Here is a 20,344-nt window from a genome sequence, read left to right as displayed (position 1 = left end):
TAATAGAAAATTGTCGAGGAAATCCAGAAAGTGCCAAAGGTTGTCAAAAAGATTATTAAGAAAAAACCGCTTAAAGCTAAAGATGAAGTAACAGAGGAAGTCGTAGAGGAAATAATAATAGAGCAACCTGATGAACAAGAAGCACAACCAATCGTAGAAGAATTAGAAACAGTGACAATCACTGAACATGATGTACGAAAGACACCGAAGAAAAAGAAGGAGGTCGTCATTAAGGAGGAGGAGGAGATCTTTGAGACGATCGAAACACCCACCCAAAAAATTATTAAAAAGAAGATTCGTCCTATGAAAAAAGAAGGAGAAGAAATCGTGATGGAAGAAATAATTCAGAAACCACGCGAGGAAACAATTGAAATGGAGGAACAAAGAATAGTAGAAGTGATCGAAACACCTACAAAGAAAGTAGTGAAGAAAATAAAAGCGATAGTAAAAGATGACGGTGTTCCCGAAGAGATTGTTGAAGAGATTGTGATCGAGAAACCGCAGAAAGAAAAAGCAAAACCTATCGTGGAAGAAGAAAAGAAAAAGATCAAAGTAACAAAGATTGATCTAAAACAAGCACCCAAGAAACCGGAAGAAATAGTTGAAGAAGAAGAAGAAATAATCGAAACCATCGAAACTCCAACACAAAAAATCATCAAAAAGAAACCAAAAGATAAAAAGAAAAAGATAGTGGAAGAAGTTATACAGAAAACAGTAGAAGAAGCAAAAGCAATGGAGGAACGTGAAATTGTGGAAATCATTGAAACACCGACAAAGAAAATAATCAAGAAAAAGAAAGCGATTATCACAGAAGGCAAAATTCCTGAAGAGGAAGTTGAAGAAATCGTAATTGAAAAACCTATTAAAGAAAAAGCTCAAAAGGATGTTGTACCTCAAGAAGGCATAGAAATTACTGAAATTATTACGGAAACTACTGTCGAACAGTTGCCTGAAAAGAAACCTAAACTAGAAGAGAGTAAACCCTCAGAAGTGGAAGAAGAAAAGGCAGAGATCACGCAAATAGAAGTGAAGAAAGTACCAAAGAAGAAGAAACCAATTACATCGATTGAAGAGAAAGAAGAGATCATAGAAGAAATAAAACCTGAAGTGAAAAAAGAAAAAGCGGAACCAACTGAGAAAGAGAGCGTTGAGTTAACCGAAATGATTTCTGAAGTAATAACAGAAAAACTTCCTGAAGAAGTTAAACTTAAGAAAAAGAAAATTGCTAAGATTAAGGAAACAGAAGAAAAGATAATAACGAAGGAAGTAGAAGTAAAAGAAGCACCAAAGGAAGCTGTGCCTCAGACAGAAGAACAACCAGAAGAAGAAGTACAAGAACTAATTACAGAAAAACCAAAGAAAATTAAAGCAAAGAAAGAAGTCACGTCTCAAGATAGTATCATAACTACCGAAGTTATTTCTACAATTGCAGAAGAAGCGTTAGAAGTAGAGAAACCGGAAGAAGATAAGGCTGTAGTAATCGAAGAAAAGGAAGAGAAAGGTAAAATAAAAGAAAAGAAAATAACTGTGAAAAAGGCTCCTAAAAAGAAAGTTATAGCAACGGAAGCTGAAGAAGAACAAGTAGAAGAAATAATAGAAGAGATAACACCAGAAGAATTAAAAAAGAAAAAGGCTAAAAAGACTGTCCTTCCTAAGGAAGAAATACAGACAACTGAAGTGATTACTGAAGTTACAACAGAAGAGATAAAAGAGAAAAAACCAAAAGAGGAGAAAATTGTTCCCAAAGAAGAAGAAAAAGTGGAAGAAGAGGCAAAGATTAGTGAGATTTCTATAAAGCAAGTACCTAAAGAAAAGAAAAAGAAAGAAATTGTAACGAACGGTGAGATCATTGAAGAAAAGCCAAAAGTAAAAGAAATTTCTGAAGAAAAACCTAAAATAAAGGAAACTCCAAAGGAAGAAAAACCTAAAGAAGAGAAACCAAAAGAAATAAAACCAGAGGAAAAGAAACCAAAGGAAGAAAAACCGAAAAAGAAAAAAATAGCAGAAAAGAAACCTATGGTTGTAGAAAAGGAACAGTTCGAAGAAAGAATAGAAGAAATAGTAGAAGAAAAGCCAGAGAAAGTCAAACCCGAAAAAGAAATTATACCAAAGGAAACTATAGAAACTACTGAAGTTATTTCAGAAATAGTTGCCGAAGAATTATCAACGAAAAAACCTGAGGAACGCAAAGCAATATTTGTCGAAGGAAAATCAGAAGACAAAGTTACAGTTGAAGAAGTCTCAGTAGAAAAAGCTCCAGAAAAGAAAGAGAAAAAAATACCAGAAGAGAAACCAATCGAGGAAATTCCTGAGAAACCAAAGGAAATAAAGAAGAAGAAGAAAAAGAAGATAATTAAGAAAGATGATATCGAAGAATGGGTAGAACCAGAATATGAACGACCAGTACTGGAACCTATGCCTGAAAAGATACAATGGGAACCAAAAAAGAAGAAAGAAAAGAAACCTTTACCAGAATCCTTGCAGAAATTGGTACCTCAGAAGATCGAAAGAAAAGAGATTAAACCCACGAAGTTAAAGTATTCAGAACCTACAGAAACTGTTCAGTTTGCTGCAATTAAATTAAAGAAAGTAGCGATTCCAAAAAAGAAGGAAATCGAAGAACCCAAATTTCCGAAAATTATGTTACGAAGCAGAATTACATTTGTTGGAGATTATCCACCTGAAATACAATATCCAAATATAACCGAATTGGAAGAAAATCCAGTTCAAACGGGTATTCTATCTAGAAATACGGAAGAAGCTCTTGAAGTTCTGAAGAGAAAAGTAAAGAAGGTTAAACTTCCCAAGAAGGAAATGACAGAATTAGAAAAATTGGATCAAGAATTCGAAGAATTGAAAAAGGTTCCTTTGGAAAAAATAGAAGACAAATCCATATATGAACGTCCACCAAAGAAACCTGCGGAAAAATCAGAAGAACCACAACAGTTAGTTGTTGGAAAAGGCAAGGTGCCGGAAGAAAAGATAGCAGAACCTGAAATGATAAAATTAAAAAAGATTCCTGAAAAGAAACCGGAAAAAATTGAAGAACCGTTGAAAAAACCGATCAAACCAGAACCTGAAAAGGAAGTTAAGCCAGAAAAGAAAGAGAAACCAAAGATAAAATTAGAACACGAAGAACTGAGACCATTGGAGTTCGACAGACCAGAGCTCGAAAAATATGTGCCCGAAGAGCATGAAGAACTAGAGAAACCGGCACCAGAGTCAGTACCAAAACCATATAAAAGAGAGGAAAAGAGAAAACCAGATCAAGAAATAGAACAAATTCCATTGATAAAAGGAGAATCCAAACCACCAGAACCAGACAAAGAACCGGAAGTTAAGTTTAGAATACCTCAGAAAGAAAAACCAGAAGAAGAGCCGGAAAAGATAACGTTGAAAGGCTGGAAAAAAGACAAACCTGAGGATGAAGGTGTCAAAGAATTTCCAACGAAGGAAGAAGAAAAAGAAATTCCTACGGCACCCAAAGAAGAAGCGGAAGAAATTACCTTGAAGCGCAAAATAAAACCAAAGAAACCTAAAGAAAAAGCTCCTAAAGAGGAAGAGGTGACACTCAAGAAACCAGAAGAAAAGAAACCGGAAGAAGTTCCAGAAATAATTGAAGAAATCACGCTGAAGAAAAAACCCGAAAAACCAATGGAAGAAGCTCCGGCAGAAATAACTATCAAGAAACCAATTGTAGAGGAAAAAGAAATAGAAGAAGAGGAAACAATTACTGAAGTAACGTTGAAGAAAGAACCGAAGAAACCAGAAGAAATTGTTGAAGAAGCAATTGTAAAGAAGCCAAAGAAAAAACCTATAAAGAAGGAAGAAGCCGAGGCCGAAATTACGATTAAAAAAGTTGAAGATGAAGAAGTCGAAGAGATTAAAGAAGAAGTGCTTATACAGAAAAAGCCGAAAGAAAAGCCTACTCCAGAGGAAACAACTGAAGAAGTTATTCTGAAGAAACCAAAAGAAAAGATATCTGAAGAAGTAACTGAAAAAATAAAGAAACCTAAGGAAAAGAAGCCTGTGAAGGAAGAAGCTGATAAAATTACTGTAAAGAAACCTATTGTAGAAGAAAAGAAGGAAGAGGAAATTCCTGAACAAATAACACTTAAGAAAAAGAAACCAAAAGAGAAACCAGTTCCAGAGGAAGTAAAAGAAGAGGTTACATTAAAGAAACTAAAAGAGAAAGTGTCTGAAGAAACAACAGAACAGATAGAAATCAAGAAACCCAAAGAAAAGAAACTAGTTGAGGAAGAAGCAATTGATGAGATCACCATTAAAAAATCAGTTCCTGTAGAAAAAGAAGAAGAAGAAATTCTAGAAGAAGTGACTTTGAAGAAAAAGAAACCAAAAGAGAAACCAGTTCTAGAAGAAGAGATAAAGGAAGAGGTTACATTGAAGAAACCAGTACCAAAAGAAAAAGTGCCAGAAGAAACAAGCGAACAAGTAGAGATAAAGAAACCGAAAAAGAAAAAACTTGTAGAAGAAGAAGCAGCTGATGAAATTACTATCAAGAAACCTGTGCCTGTAGAAAAAGAAGAAGAAGAGATTACAGACGAAGTTATAGTGAAAAAGAAGAAACCTAAAGAGAAACCAGTTCTAGAAGAAGTGAAAGAAGAGGTTACATTGAAAAAACTAGTACCAGAAGAAAAAGTGCCAAAAGAAGTAAGTGAACAAGTAGAGATAAAGAAGCCGAAAAAGAAAAAACTTGTAGAAGAAGAGGCAGCTGATGAAATTACTATCAAAAAACCTGTGCTTGTAGAAAAAGAAGAAGAAAAGATTAAAGAGGAGGTTACATTGAAAAAGAAAAAACCAGTTTCTGAAGAAATAACTGAGGAAGTTATATTGAAAAAACCAATTTCAAAAGAAGAAGAAAAAGAAATAACTGAGAAAGTTGAAATAAAGAAACCAAAGAAGAAGCCAATACAAGAAGAGGTTGCCGATGAAGTGACCATTAAAAAGCCAATTCCTATAGAGAAGGAAGAAGAAGAAGTCATAGAAAAAGTGACTTTGAAGAAAAAGAAACCGAAAGAAAAACCAGTTCCAGAAGAAGTAACGGAAGAAGTTACACTCAAAAAACCAAAAGAAGAAGAAAAAGTACCTGAAGAAGTAACCGAAAAAATAGAAGTGAAAAAACCTAAAAAGAAAAGGCCGACAGTAGAAGAGGCTGCCGATGAAGTAACGATCAAGAAGATTGTTGAAGAAGAAAAGAAGGAAGAGGAAGCTCCTGAAGAGGTTATACTAAAACCAAAACCGAAGAGGAAATCAGTCATAGAAAAAGAAGAAGAGGTCACTGAAGTGACCATCACAAAACCAAAACCGATTGAAGAAGAAAAGAAACCGGAAGAAATTGAAGTGTCTCTGAAAAAGAAACCAAAGAAGAAGCCCATTGTCGAGGAAGAAGCTGCTGAAATAACCATCAAAAAGTTGGTTCCTACAGAGGCTGAAGAAGCGCCTGAAGAATTCACCATCAAGAAAAAGAAGAAACCAGAAAAGAAACCGACGGTCACGGAGGAGGTCGAAGAAACTGCCGTGACCATAAAGAAAGCTCGTGCTCCCGAGGAATCGAAAGAAGAAGAAGAAGTGTCGACCGAAATACAAATAAAGAAGAAACCTGAACGCAAGATTAAAGAGGAAGCGACTGAAGAACTAACTATTAAAAAGATCGAAGAAGTGAAGCCTGAAGAAGAAGAAGAGGTGCAAGAATTCACCGTGAAACGAAAACCTCCTAAGCAGCCTCCTAAACCGATCGAAGAGATCTACGAAGATGTTACTCTTCGAAAATTACGTCCAAAGAGGAAACCAAGGCCAGATATCAATGAGGTGACCGAAGTGGAAAACGTGACATTCCGACCACGGTCCACGAAGACAAAAGAAGATGTAGAACAAGAATTCAAGATCTCGTTGAACACGTACGAGGAAGAAGACATTTCGATGTCCGGTAAAGTTCGATTGAAGCCCAAGAAACGGCCAATGACATACTCTGAAGAGGCTGGAGAAGAAACGATCAAGATAATACAGGAAATCGAGGATGATTCCGGACCTATCATAGAGGAGATCATAGAATCGGATGAAGAGGCCAAGGATCAATATAGTATCGAGGAATTGGAAACTGATGAAATGAGGCTTCCACTCAGAAAGAAGAAAAAGAAGGAACCTAAACCCTATAAAGTGGAGGATGTCGAGGAGGGTGACGTGAAACTGAAACTGAAACACGAAAGGAAATACTCCGTGGAGGAAGCTGACGAAACGTTAGCATTGAAGTTGAAGGCCAAAAGACGCGTATCTACTTACGAAGAAGGTTGGAGGGGATTTCACAATTATCGATTTCGCAGATAACGTTTAATCTGATGTAACGTGCTTTCAGCTATAATATAGAAATTAATATGCTTCGTCAGGTGCATTTAGTGAGTATGCTTGCCCCTAAATCCCTATGCCATCGAAACGAAGCCTAAAAATCTCCCGCTTCTTAATCCATTGCGAATGAAAAGCATATCGGTACTTTGTATAACGTACTTGAATAGCATTAGAACATTGTAACGAATTTCTAGTGAGAATAGGTATAGATCTAACGATACTCATACCTCGTCGAGAACGAGTATGATTAATATTGTGTAGTATATCGCCGCTTCAACTTTAATTGTTATGTCAATAGATGATTGTAATAATAAATATCAATTTGTATGATTAATACTGCTTACCTTTATTATAATACTTCGTTTGACACGTTACAGAAGAGGCCTCGCTTAGTATCACCAGAGAAGAAGATATTTCAGAGGGAGGTATGTATTTCTATCGTCCGCATAAAACACTTTTTATTTTTGTTTATCGAGTTTATTTTATTTTGGATATCGATAAATATTTGAAAACGATCGAAATGTTACAGAAGAAATCGAATACGTTGTCCGCGATGGCGACACAATGTTCTCGATTTGTTCGTACGTGGCAGAAACCGACGAAGCCATTAACCTCGTTGAAGGAGAAAGAGTTTACATTATCGGTAAGCATTTATCTTTTTACGCGTTAAAATGGTATGGTATAATATCATAAAACTGGGTCAACGTTTACTATTCATTGTACATATTTTTTCCAGACCACACGAATCAGGATTGGTGGTTCGTGAAAAAACATTTGACAGAAGAAAAAGGTTGGGTTCCAGCGCAATATCTTCTCAACGAAGTCCATTATACTCATTATCTACAACGCAAATTACACGAGAAAATTGATAAATTACCTGTATTTGAAAGTATGTCGTATTTTATTTATGCGTATGGAAATATATTTGAAGAAAACAATTTTGAAAATAACATTTCCATTTTTTTAATACACGCGTAACATATTAATTAATTGAATAAATTTGATGATAAATTAATCTTCAATGTTCCAGAACCTGGGCCTGGAGAGAAAACATCAGCACCGAGATTCATCGAAAAATTGCAGCCAATTCATACACCGGATGGTTACACGGTTCAATTCGAGTGCCAAGTGGAAGGTTTACCAAGGCCTCAGATAACATGGTTCCGACAAACTGCCATCATCAAACCGTCCCCTGATTTCCAGATGTATTATGATGATGATAACGTAGCGACTCTGATCATTAGGGAAGTATTCCCTGAAGATGCAGGCACTTTCACCTGTGTCGCCAAAAATGCTGCTGGTTTCGCTTCCAGTACTACGGAATTAATCGTGGAAGCGCCTCTTTCTGATCATGGATCAGATCTAACTGGTCCATCCAGAAAGAGTCTATCAAGGTACTTTTTTTAATAAATGGAAATTATTTTAATTCAGACATCAATTTCTTTTTTCTTTATGAACTTAATTTTTCTCTTAAAATAAATTTTTTTTTAATACAATTTTATAATTTTCATTTTACATTATTTCTTTAATATTTAATTTTTTTGATGCATCTTATTTACATCTAATGTACAATATTACAATATTTTTACAATCTTCTTTTTAATATAAAATGCATAATTAAATAAAAATTAACTTCTTTCAGACATTAATTTCTTTTACAAATTATCTCATATCTATTATTTTGATGGATACTTTTTAAAATTTTTATACAATAACTTTATTTTTCATTTTAGAAATATATATAAATTGAAATAAATTAACATTTTAAATTACAATTTTTGCAGAGAATCATCGCTCGCCGATATCTTGGAAGGAATACCACCGACGTTCTCCCGAAAACCAAAAGCGAAATACGTCAACGAGGGTGAAGATGTGATACTGGAATGTCGATTGGTAGCAGTACCGGAGCCTGAAATAACGTGGTACTACAAGGACACGCAGATCACAACCAAAGAGAACATCGTAGTTGCTACTGAAAGTGATATGCATATGTACTGCAGCGTGATTAAAATTACCAAAGTGCAAAAAAAACAAGAAGGAAAGTACACCATCGTCGCTAGAAACAGGGAAGGTGAAGCTACCATTGAAATTCCTATGAAGGTTTGTTGAATTCGAATACAATAATTATTAATTTGATAATATTATTATTGAATATTTATTCTTTTTTAATCTTTTTATATATCTATATTTTAAAAGTTTTTTTTCTATTTAAATATAATACACAAAAATATATTTTCTTTGAAAATACAGAATTTACAAAAATTTACAACATAATATAATATTTTCTTCCTAAATTTGAATATATCATAATTTTTTTCGTAATTCTATATTCGAAAGGTATAGAATTTAAAGTTGAATATAACTTGAATTTAACATCACACAGGTGAAGACTGGTAAACATGAACCACCAGAGATTCTAGAGCCATTGCAATCATACGTGGTACGAGAGGGTGAAACCGTGGTATTGTCGACACAAATCGTAGGAAATCCAGCTCCTAAAGTGACTTGGTACAAGAATGGTAAACCACTGAAGGATCTGATCCCGAAACAAGATGGCCACGTGAATACGTTAACGTTGATTCAGCCCCAAGTATCTGACAGTGGAGATTATTCTGTCACAGCCATTAACGATCTTGGCAAGGTTGAAACGAAAGCTACATTGACAGTTGAAAGTAAGAACGTGTTAATGTTAACCCGTTGCCATAAAAAGCTTATTACTCATTCGCTTTTTATTCTAATATTAAAATTTTTTCAATATACAAGTCACACTGATATCCAAACTGATCAATCTTATTAAATGAATTCTTTTGATTTTTAAAAAATTGAAATGCCAATGACATATATTGTGATACAAAAATCAAGAAATTGTTCAATTTAGATAGTGAATGGTTCATATTTCTGTTAGAGAGTCCATTTAAATTTCCTTTAACATTTTTTGCTCGATCTTAAATAATTTTTTTTTTTAATTTAAACGATATTACATCATGCTTATAATATATTAATGCTGCAAAATTCATTGCTTCGCTACATCGTTTTTTCAGTAAACTTGAATCCTTCGCTGACCATTAGCTTCCAACAACACGCGTACGAACACTACACTTTAACTAAGGGTAGGATATGCTTCTGCTTGCATTTATTCACAGTGTATCTTAATATTTTAATAATTCTACATTTATTGAATAATTCTACAAAATTCTAAATATATAAATATTTTTGTAGAGATACCAAGCGGAGCACCAGAACCGCCACTCTTCACGGAACGATTCCAAGAACTTACTGTTCCGCAAAAAGGTACCTTTAAATTGGTCGCGAAGGTTACTGGAAATCCTGTACCAGAAGTCACGTGGTTAAGGTACTATCACTTATTTTATTATCTTTAAAGATCACATTTTTAATCCTTTGTAACTCGAAAAAGGAAAAAATTACTTAATAATTCAAAATGACATCTGATGGTCGAAAAACGTTTACAAATAATAACAAATAAATACGTACATAAGTGAATACATAAAGTTAAAAAAAAAAGCATTATTTAATTTTTTTCAACAGGAATAATAAACCCCTGGAAAAATCGCCGAATATCACTGAAACTTATGACGGTGAGAACATCGTGTTGGAGATCAAAAACGCGGATTCAGAGGTGGATGCAGGAGATTACAAATGCATCGCTAGTAATCCAGTTGGAAAAGCCTCTCACGGTGCCAAAGTTACGGTGGACGTGGAAAAGGTAACGTTCACGAAAACTCTGGAGAAGGAAGTGACCGTCGACGAGTACAAGACCTTAGAATTGATCTGCGAAACATCGCATACGGTATCCACAAAATGGTGGCACAACGACAAAGAGATCAGTGGAATGGATCATCGTGAAATTATTCAAGAAGGACGAGTGCACAAGTTGGTGATCAAGAGAACTAGTCCTACTGATGAGGGAACTTACAAGTGCACTGTGAAGAATCAATCAACATCCAGCAAAGTTACTGTAAAAGGTGAGAATTATAATTAATTAAACAGATATTTTCTAATCGGCACATACGCGTTTTATGGAAAAAATGCAAATTGATTAAAATTCGTTTGAACAATTTTTGTCAAAAGAAATTATAACATTTATATGATCTAAATGTACAGCTACCAAACCAGAGTTCGTGAAGAAGTTACAAGACTGCGAAGTAAAGGAGCGTGATGTCGCCATTTTGGAAGTCGAGATCACGTCACAGACAGCGGATGTGAAATGGTTCAAGGATGGCGAGTCCTTGGGACCAAGTAAAGAAAAATTAGAATTCGTGAAAGACGGTACCATTAGAAAATTATTAATCAGAAGCACATCCGTCCATGATGAAGGAGAATACACGTGCACCCTTATGGATGAGAAATGTACAGCGGAAGTCACTGTTATTGGTAAGTATTAATTTTCTATTTAATTTATTGTAAAAGTTAATGAATCATAAGACGAAGTCTATGCTACTCTGTTCATTAATCAACGAAATTACTAAAATTCTTCTTAGATTTTTTCTAAAATTTAGAATTAAAGTTTAAAATCCCAAATTTAATATAAAAAATGAAATTTCGAAACTTTTTCTCCTTATTCCAAAATCATTAAATCATTAATTGATCCCAAAGTTGTCGTTATTTGTTATTATTATTTATTCTTATAATATATTATCAACATTTTACAAATTATTCTAGAATTACCACCGGAAATCATCACGAAGATGCAAGATGTGACGATAGCAAGAGGCGAGCGTGCAATTTTCGAGATAGAATTGACGAAAGGAGACGCTTTGGTTCGATGGTTCAAAGATGGCCAAGAACTACAATTTTCCGAACACGTACAACTATCGATAGATGGCAAGAGGCAGAGATTGAAGATATACGATACGGAACCAGAAGACGCAGGTGTTTATTCCTGCGAAGTTGGCCAACAAAAATCATCTGCCAAGTTGATCGTGGAAGAACCAGGCGTGGACTTTATCACTAGATTACCAGATGTCACTCTTGTACCGTTGAATGCAGATGCCGTTTTCGTCATAGAAATATCGCGGGATGTTCCAGTTACATGGTTGAGGTAAGAAGAAATATTATAATGACAAACAAAAAAGTAATTTCAATATATACAAGATAAAACACGTAAATGGAATCAATTTTATAAATACTGATAATTTTTTTTTATTTATATTAAGTGAAGATAAAATTATTATCTTCTTTTCTAATAAAATTGTATATATATTATGTTAATCGATCTAGCGATCGATCTCGAATATTTCTATAAATGAATATTAATCTGTTCATAAAATAAAAATTATTGATTTAGTCAAATATTTAAAAAAATGAATTTCGTAAAATTTATTATATAAATTTTGTGGAGAATTATCAATGATAAGAAATACATTATTCTATTAAAAAAAAATAATAAATTTGAGATTCATTTAGATATATTTATTGTCATCTATTTTTTTTATTAATTTACAAAATATTATTTACTGAAATAAAACTAATTAAATATATACATATATAAAAAGATTAAATAAAATATAATAATATTACAGGAAATCAGAAGTAATTAAGGAGTCATCGAAATATAGCATCGTCGATGAAGGCACAGTGAAAAAACTGATAGTGAAGAAATGTACCACTAAAGATATTTCAGAATACACAGCTGCTGTAACAAATGTGAAAACATCATCGAAATTAAGGGTCGAAGGTAATAGATTAAATATTTCTTATTTGTCAAATGGCACTTTTAATATTTTTAAATAATTTAATCAATCGAAATATACGAAATATATTATCATATCTATAAAATTTTAGTCATTGAAGTGGCACCAAAGATTAGTCCAGACACACCCAAGAAGTACAAGGTGAGAAAGGGTGAAGACGTCGAAATAGTGGTGAAATTCAGCGCGACACCGAAACCAAACGACGAATGGACAGTAAATGGCCATGTGGTTACGAAATCGAAACGTGTTGTGCCATCGATCGATGAAGAATCCGCGATTTTAACTATCAGAAAGATTCAAGAAGAAGATGTTGGTGATTACACTCTGAAACTGGTGAACAATGTTGGAGAGGCTAACATAGAAATCAACGTCGTCATCGTTCGTGAGTATCCAATGTTTTTTCCTTCTGTTTTCTTCTTCTTTTTTCTTTTAAAATTAAAATTAAACAATCTTGTCTCTTTATCGAGAAATTTTACTTCTATGTTATATATCTTTTTATATTCTATTTTTATATATGTATTTGCAGAAGTACCAAGTGCACCTGGAGCACCAGAACCATTGGAAATAACTGAGAACAGTGTTACGCTTCACTGGAAGAAACCAGATTCAAATGGAAACTCTCCTATCGTCGAATACATTCTAGAGTATCAAGAAAAGACTGAAACTACGTGAGTGTACTAATTATTTAATTATTTTAATTTGTCCAAACTAACAAAATATTTATAAATATCAATAAAATAAACCTATGAATTAATTCTACTTAATAAACTTTTATTTTTGGTAACAAAAACGATGAATGTAAACGGCAAAAATTACATTTTTTTATTTAAAGGTGGACCAAGGTTGCAGAAACAATAAAAGAAACAACTCACAAAGTAACGAAATTAACAACGAACAAAGAGTATACCTTCCGTGTAACAGCTGCAAACGAAGCTGGACCAGGCGAAACATCGCCAACTTCTCCATACATTAAGATAACAAAACCATCAGCTGCAGAACCACCAATTATCTTAGAACCTTTGAAGAGTGTTGTCGTTGGCCTTGGAGAAACCGTCAGTTTAACTTGCGTCATTGGTGGAACACCGGCGCCTGAGATTACTTGGTACGAATTTTGAATCGAAAATTTAATTTACTAAATTTAATTGATTCGAACCAATTTTTCTTCTGAACTATTACTACAAAAAATATATTAATAATAAATTTAATAATATCATTGCTCCAAATTTAAAGAATTAACAACATTGCATATTATAATTTAATCTGCAATAGTATTAACAGTATTTGAAAATCACATATGTATCTATATTTTTTAAATTTTATTTCATTTATTTATCATTCTATATTGTCTATATTAATCTGATTATACATTCATCGGACAATCTACTCATTATGAAATTATTGCTTTGAAATTGAAATAAAGAAATAGTCAGTCAAAACTATTTTTCTTTCATAAAGAAGTAAAATTTTAAAATGGCAAAATATAAATATCAAAAATTAAATTAACAATAATCAACAAAATTAATATTTTCAATCAGGTTAAGAAATGGAGAAATTTTCGAAGATACCAATATCACGTACGAAAATCGTGTGTCCAAATACACAATCACGAGGACAACGGAAACTTCATCGGCAAGCTTCACTGTGAAAGCGAAGAACGACATAGGAACAGCGGAAACAACGTGCGAGTTGAAAGTGCAAGAGCCGCCTAAGATCACTTACGACGAAACACTGGCAAGCCAAAATCTTCCTGTGAACGGCCAATGGAAGATCGAGATTCAGACGAGTGGATTCCCAAAACCGGAAGTAACGTGGTTGAAGAACAACAAGAAAGTCGACAAACATGTGTCTATTGAAACGGTGGAAAATACATCTACCATCTTTATTTCTTCGCTTAGCAGGGAAGATAGCGCCACTTACACGGTGAAGGCAGTGAATGAAGCTGGCAGCTCTTCGGTTGAATTACATCTTAGAGTCATAGGTATTATTGTTATTTATATTGTTATTCTATTGTTATTTAATATTATTATTATATATTATATATACTATTGATATTATTTTGATTATCAATTCAGTTTATTGATCGTATGATTAAGAAGAAATGAAATGCATTGTTATTATCCATTGTATCTTAAATGGATTGTTAATTCGGATTTTCTTATTTTTCTTTCTTTCGAACTATTTATCTAGATAAACCTAGCAAGCCTCAAGGACCAGTGATCTTTAAAGAAATCAGGCAAGATCGTGTCACTATCGAATGGCGGCCACCGGAAGACGATGGTGGAATCGAACTCGAGAAGTACACTATCGAGAAGTACGAACCTGGCAAGACTTGGACGAAGGTGGTCGATATCGATAAAGAAGTAGAAAGTTTCTGCGTGCACAAATTGCAACAGAATGCCGAGTATAAGTTCAGAATCATCGCAAGGAACGCTGTTGGAGCCTCTGAACCTTTGGAATCGGAAACAGTCAAGATGAGGACTTCCTTTGGTAGATTGAATTTTTATATTTTTAGTAAAATTTTATACGATAGATGGATCAAATTTTAATATATTTTATATTTAATTCGTTCTTTCCGTTGCTTTTTATAATATCTATTAAATTTTTTAAAACAATAAGCAGTGGGGTTGTTTGAAGTTTGTTCAAATATTACGAATAATATATTCTTTCAGAACCACCTGGACCACCAAGAGGACCTCTGGAAGTATCAGGAATGACGAAAACATCGTTCACGATAAAATGGCAGCCTCCAGAAAACGATGGTGGAACACCAATAACAGAATACATCATCGAGATTAAAGAAGAATCGAAGAAAGCTTGGCAAAAAGTCGATAAAAATTCTCCGCTTTTGACGAATATTTTCGCAGAAATCAAAATTCAATTGTTTTATTTACATTAAAATATTTTACAGATTGGCAGCACAAAACACGAAACGACATATTTCGGCGTATCGAATCTAAAGACAGATGTGCCGTACAACTTTAGAATAACAGCTAAGAACAGCGTTGGCACTGGTCCTCCATACGTGGCTGAAGAACCAATTGCACCAGGCAGACGAATCAGTAAGTCATACAGCAATCAAATTTAATCATGCAGAAAACTACAATATTAATTGTCTAAGCTTAATATATAATGATATAATTTGTCCGATTTTGCAATTGAAATTTTAACCTCTCGAGCGTTATGATTCATTATTAAAATTGTATCCCATATTGTTAGGAATTATTTTATTAATTTAATTTTTATATTTATTTTATATAATATTATTATATTATACTGTTATTTATTTCTTATCATATTCTATTTTTTTTTATTTGATACATACATTGCTCTAATATATACATTGAATAAAATAAATAATGTAATAATTTTTATAATTTAAAAATATTCTTATTTTAGCTATAGCATAACAATACGAATAATCGTAATCACTCGAGGGGTTATAACGCATAATATAAAAATAATATAATAATTTTGCAAAGCTTAGTAGTACTCTATACCTATTATAAATGTTTTAATTAGCATTTCTAACAATTTCAAATATAAATCATCCAGCATTTCAACTGCTTATTACTGCTTATTTATTAATTTCGCTATCGCTTAGAAATAACAAAAATGACTGAAAGCACTATGTACGCTCTGCTTGGTATATTTCCGCCGACGAAAATAATTATCAGCAAAAGTAAGTTATTCACAAAACATACTCTTATTGCTTATTGTTATTAAACAATAAACGTTCGTTCTATTTAATAAATAACGTTTGATTTGTAGCACCACCATCGAGTCCACAACATGTGCAAGTGATAAATGTTACCAGCAAGAGCGTAACGCTCAGTTGGTCTCCACCAGCCAGCAATGGAGGAACAGAACTCACAGGTAATTAAAAAAAATATATACATAAAATATGTATAATATAAATAACAAAATAGAAACGCTACAAATCTCTTCCGTAATTTTTAAATAATTCTCTTCAAGTATTTATTTGAAGATTCGCTATTATATATCGAAAGAATAAGGATTTAAAATTGGTATATTATTTAATATCGTAATATTAAATTGTATCATCGTTCTCTATCCAAACTAATTGAATTTTTTAATATTTAGAAAATATAGAGAGTGATCAAATAATATTTAAAGCTTAAACTACTCCATTGTTTTTGGATATGTGAAAAAACTTTAGTAACAAAAGTTGTTTAATATGAGGAGGGCTATAATATGGCAATAATAATTTTTCTACAATTATAGAAGATTTCGGAGATTTTAAGCCCCATCTTTTAAAATAGAATCATATATTTTTATACGTGTTATTTGATTCAGCTCGATATTTTCTATAAAAGAAATTAGTATGCCGAAAAATTATTAATTTATTAATTTCGTTAAATTAATAAGAAAGACAAGAAAAATATAGAGATCGAAAAGAATCGAATCTCGAGTCCACACGTATTATGTTTACTGATATCAAGTGTGAGAAACGAGGATAGAGCGAAAACATAATACCAGTATCTTCAAAATAGCAAACGTCAATTGCTAATGTATCGATATCGATTACTTTTAAGATACTTATAAAAATTCGAAACGATCGTATAAATGTTACTTATCTTTCATTTAATAGCCACAGAATTATATACTTACGATGCCGTGATTCATTCTTACTAAGAATTAATACTTCTTGAAAAACATCAACTAATAAATATACATACAATCAATGATATTAAATAATATTAAAATTATACGTATAGAATTACGAAAAAAATAATATAATGTTCACTTGCTTCAATAGGATACATAGTCGAAAAGAGGCCATTGATTGGAAAAGGAGCAAGATGGACGAAAGTTGTCACCTTGGACGCTACCACGCTTCAATATTGTATAGAGAATTTGAAAGAGAGCGAATTTATCTTCAGAGTCTTCGCTGAGAACAACATGGGACTCAGTTTACCTACAAACTCAGAACCAGTTACCTTGATGACACATGCCAGTAAATATATTCGTTACCCTTTTTGAATAATATTTAAATTTAAATTTAAACCATTTAATAAAATTTTCTTTTGAATTTTTTAATTTGAATTAAAATTTTTATTTCGTTTTTTTCAAAATTGCTTTTCAAAATCGCGTATAAATTTTAATCGATCATTCCCATATTCAGATGTTCCATCACCACCAACTGCACCATTGGAAATAAGGCAGATCGCAGCAAACACAGTCGTTATTTCGTGGGGAAGACCGGAATCAGATGGCGGTGCGCCATTGGAAAGTTACAAAATTGCCATCAGGGATGCAAAGAAGACTATGTGGATGGAAGTAGGCAGGGTGAACGCAGATACACAGAAATTGAACATCAGGGATCTTCAAGAGAATCACATGTACCTGATCAGGATCTTTGCCAAAAACGAAGTCGGCCACAGTGATCCTCTAGAGTCTGATGAACCTGTCAAAATCATACCAGTTTCCGGTGAGCTTCCAATATTTTTATTTTAAGAATCTACATTTTTAATAAAATCTGGAAAATATTTGAAAACATTTTTGGAAACAGAAACTTTAAATTATTTTTGAAAAGTATTTCCATTTTCAAATTTCACAAATTTCAAAAATAAAAAATGCATAAAAATTTCTGCAAATGTTTCAACGTTGTATTCTCATTTAATTTTCTAGAATTAGCCGTAGTGGAGCCAATCGCAGAAATGACCGAAAAGGGTGAAACCGCATCGGTCAGCTTCAGCACAGAGAACACGAGTTCTTGGCTACGCGAGCACAATATGGACGCCGACATCCATTCGTACGCGAGAGCAAGACTTCTTAGACAAGACGAGTACTTCTTCCGCATTTGGCATTACGCTAAGAAACTTTTCGAATAAGCATTTCTTTACGATTTAACGGCGTGAAGAACGAGATTCACATTCTTTCTTCGTCTTATCGAGGACCATAATAATTTAACGCGTTAGCGAGACAAAGGAAACGAAACAATAATGAAGATAGATTTTTTTTATTAATTTAACGTGTTATACTTCGATTGATATTTCGTTCTTCTTCTCTTCTATTTTTTTTTTCTTCAACGAAATTTGAGAAAATCGTATTTCTATAAAAATTGAAAATTATTTTCCTCTTTCACGAAACTTTTTATTGTAAATATTTTCGACGTTTGATCTCTCACGTGAACATCGTTATATGTATAATATACGAAAGATTAATGACATTACATCGTTCCTCTTTTAGAATCACGTATAGAGACTAGATCTATTTTAAGGATCGATACAGGATGGGTGTAGAATCTAGTCAACGTAGAGTAATGATATTATTATTATTATTATTTTCTTTCTCATCTTTTAACGGACCAAGACTTCCTCATGCATACTTGGAATCAAGCACAAACGGAAGAATTACATTTCTTCCGGTTCACGAAATAATCGCCATGATTTAGTAATGAACGTGTAACTGAAAATTCGTAAGTCGAAGAAAAAGAAAAAAGGAAAGATAATTTGTGAAAAAAAAAAAATTAAGAAACTTTATCGGTAATCTTCATGATATTTAAGTAAGCATTTTTAATTAATTAATTTAAATTTCATTGAATGTATCATTATTTGAAATTAATTAATTTTAAATTAAGTTTATGATAAATAATATCAATCGATCTCGTGAAGATTCGGTATAACGTTTCTTTTCTTTTTTTTTTTTTTTTTGAATTATTAAAAATGGTAAAAATATTCAAATTTTATCTTTCAATCGAACGGACGAATTTTCAGTCGCATCGAATTGTATTTAAATACGTTGTATTTAAAAAAGGAACACCCTGATTTCCTCGAGATATTATTATCCTTTCGGTAAACGAGAAGCTTTCTATTATCAATCATTCGACGAAGAAAATTTCCTCCCCCGAGACTCGATTCGTCGGTGAATGTGATAAACGATCGGAATCGATCGAGTATCTTGTGTAAAGAAGCGATTTAGAGGATTAGTTGAACAACCCTCTTTCCACCAATCCTCTATTATCCCTTTCGTTAGTCCTATCCACCACCTTTTCTATTTATATTATGAATACGAACGGAAAGAAACGTTCGTTTACTCCTACCCGAGTTTGCGAGGATTACTTTTAGTATTTATTCGTAAATGTATAATATTATATTTAATTGTTACCATTATCGTTATTAATTAATTAATTAAAATCGTTCGTTAATGTGATCGGCATCGTTGCTGATGCTCGTACGACTGGTTATTTGAAGAGACTAGAGAAAACGAGGGAATGCCACGCGTGGTTGGTGTCGCGAGACGTAATAAAATATAGGTGCAAGAACAACAACAACGTTCACCAACTGCGTGTCGCATACTTCGCGTTATATTGTAAGAAATCTTTTTTTTTTTGCGAATTAAATTATTGCAAACGATATTTTTGATGTTCTTTTTTTTTGTTGATTATTGTATCCTTTTCCTCTCCTTGTTTCATATATATAAGTTGTTTTATACAAATCTGTGTGTAAGTAAATATCTGTATTAATAAAAAGATAAAAATGTTCTGATGGAAGGAATCAATTCTGATATCAGAACAATAAAATACTCGTATTGATTATAAGAAATAAAACATTTTTTAAGTTACATTACAAATGTTAAAAATCTAATATAATCTAATATAATTTTTGATGAAAAAATTATCTCAGAAAAATTCAAACAAATCTATAATAATTACGAATGCATCTTTTAAATAGATTTTTCTCAATCTTATTCTAAATTATATTAATTTTTACTTTTCTAATTTTATTTAATTATTTATTAATTTCATTAAATCATTTTATTTATAACTAGAAATTAAAATTAAATATCAAAAAGTGTATTTAAGTATTTCATATTCAAATGTTCGTTTGAATTTTTGAATACACGGCTAATTATGCGCTAAGGATTAAATAAAGAGAGCAAATAATAAGTAAAAGATAAAGATAGGATAAAAATTAAGGAATTAGCGCCATCTCTGGAGTGCCGTAAATAAAACAAATAAAATACTCAAGAGATGGCGCTGAAAGTTAATTCTTTACTTTATCTTTATCTCTATTTTATTATTTGCATCCTTGTCTACATTTGATAAATTTGCAAAACTTTAGAGATGGCGCTAATTGCTAAAATTTTACTATATATTTTTGTTTCACTTTTTTCATTATCTTCTATCTTTCACTATTCTTATCTAACTTGCATCGAATGACCATGGATAAAATATAAAATATTTATATTCTTTTGTAATTATTAATTTTAATTTAATGAATACCAATATAATGATTTTTATAAACGTG

General features: G+C 32.4%; 1 protein-coding gene across 15 annotated transcripts in view; it reads left to right on the top strand.

The window, feature by feature from the left end:
- Nucleotides 1–19,452, top strand: part of LOC100869706 (sallimus) — a 124,737-nt gene extending 105,285 nt beyond the window's left edge. For 12 of the 15 annotated variants that reach the window (XM_086910095.1, XM_086910091.1, XM_086910086.1 and 9 more), the window contains 25 exons: nucleotides 7–6,307; nucleotides 6,741–6,788; nucleotides 6,893–7,006; nucleotides 7,100–7,252; nucleotides 7,394–7,757; nucleotides 8,148–8,463; nucleotides 8,747–9,035; nucleotides 9,405–9,473; nucleotides 9,583–9,715; nucleotides 9,910–10,346; nucleotides 10,486–10,755; nucleotides 11,044–11,422; nucleotides 11,904–12,058; nucleotides 12,166–12,456; nucleotides 12,601–12,742; nucleotides 12,907–13,176; nucleotides 13,610–14,052; nucleotides 14,262–14,561; nucleotides 14,744–14,898; nucleotides 14,983–15,133; nucleotides 15,676–15,753; nucleotides 15,843–15,947; nucleotides 16,852–17,049; nucleotides 17,218–17,523; nucleotides 17,724–19,452. In XM_086910095.1, coding sequence (XP_086766221.1) covers nucleotides 7–6,307; nucleotides 6,741–6,788; nucleotides 6,893–7,006; nucleotides 7,100–7,252; nucleotides 7,394–7,757; nucleotides 8,148–8,463; nucleotides 8,747–9,035; nucleotides 9,405–9,473; nucleotides 9,583–9,715; nucleotides 9,910–10,346; nucleotides 10,486–10,755; nucleotides 11,044–11,422; nucleotides 11,904–12,058; nucleotides 12,166–12,456; nucleotides 12,601–12,742; nucleotides 12,907–13,176; nucleotides 13,610–14,052; nucleotides 14,262–14,561; nucleotides 14,744–14,898; nucleotides 14,983–15,133; nucleotides 15,676–15,753; nucleotides 15,843–15,947; nucleotides 16,852–17,049; nucleotides 17,218–17,523; nucleotides 17,724–17,926 — 11,670 coding nt within the window. In that variant the 3' untranslated portion in view covers nucleotides 17,927–19,452. The remainder of the gene's footprint in view (nucleotides 1–6; nucleotides 6,308–6,740; nucleotides 6,789–6,892; nucleotides 7,007–7,099; nucleotides 7,253–7,393; nucleotides 7,758–8,147; nucleotides 8,464–8,746; nucleotides 9,036–9,404; nucleotides 9,474–9,582; nucleotides 9,716–9,909; nucleotides 10,347–10,485; nucleotides 10,756–11,043; nucleotides 11,423–11,903; nucleotides 12,059–12,165; nucleotides 12,457–12,600; nucleotides 12,743–12,906; nucleotides 13,177–13,609; nucleotides 14,053–14,261; nucleotides 14,562–14,743; nucleotides 14,899–14,982; nucleotides 15,134–15,675; nucleotides 15,754–15,842; nucleotides 15,948–16,851; nucleotides 17,050–17,217; nucleotides 17,524–17,723) is intronic. The other 3 variants (XM_086910082.1, XM_086910084.1, XM_086910085.1) reach the window with 3 other exon arrangements.
- Nucleotides 19,453–20,344: the final 892 nt, after the last annotated feature.

The sequence above is a fragment of the Apis florea genome, unplaced genomic scaffold, assembly GCF_048593485.1.
Source record: "Apis florea isolate Af1SG1 unplaced genomic scaffold, ASM4859348v1 contig_3170_pilon, whole genome shotgun sequence".
In the NCBI taxonomy this organism is placed as follows: domain Eukaryota; kingdom Metazoa; phylum Arthropoda; class Insecta; order Hymenoptera; family Apidae; genus Apis; species Apis florea.
The sequence above is the reverse complement of the archived record's forward strand: the minus strand, read 5'-3'. Positions and strand labels throughout refer to the sequence as shown.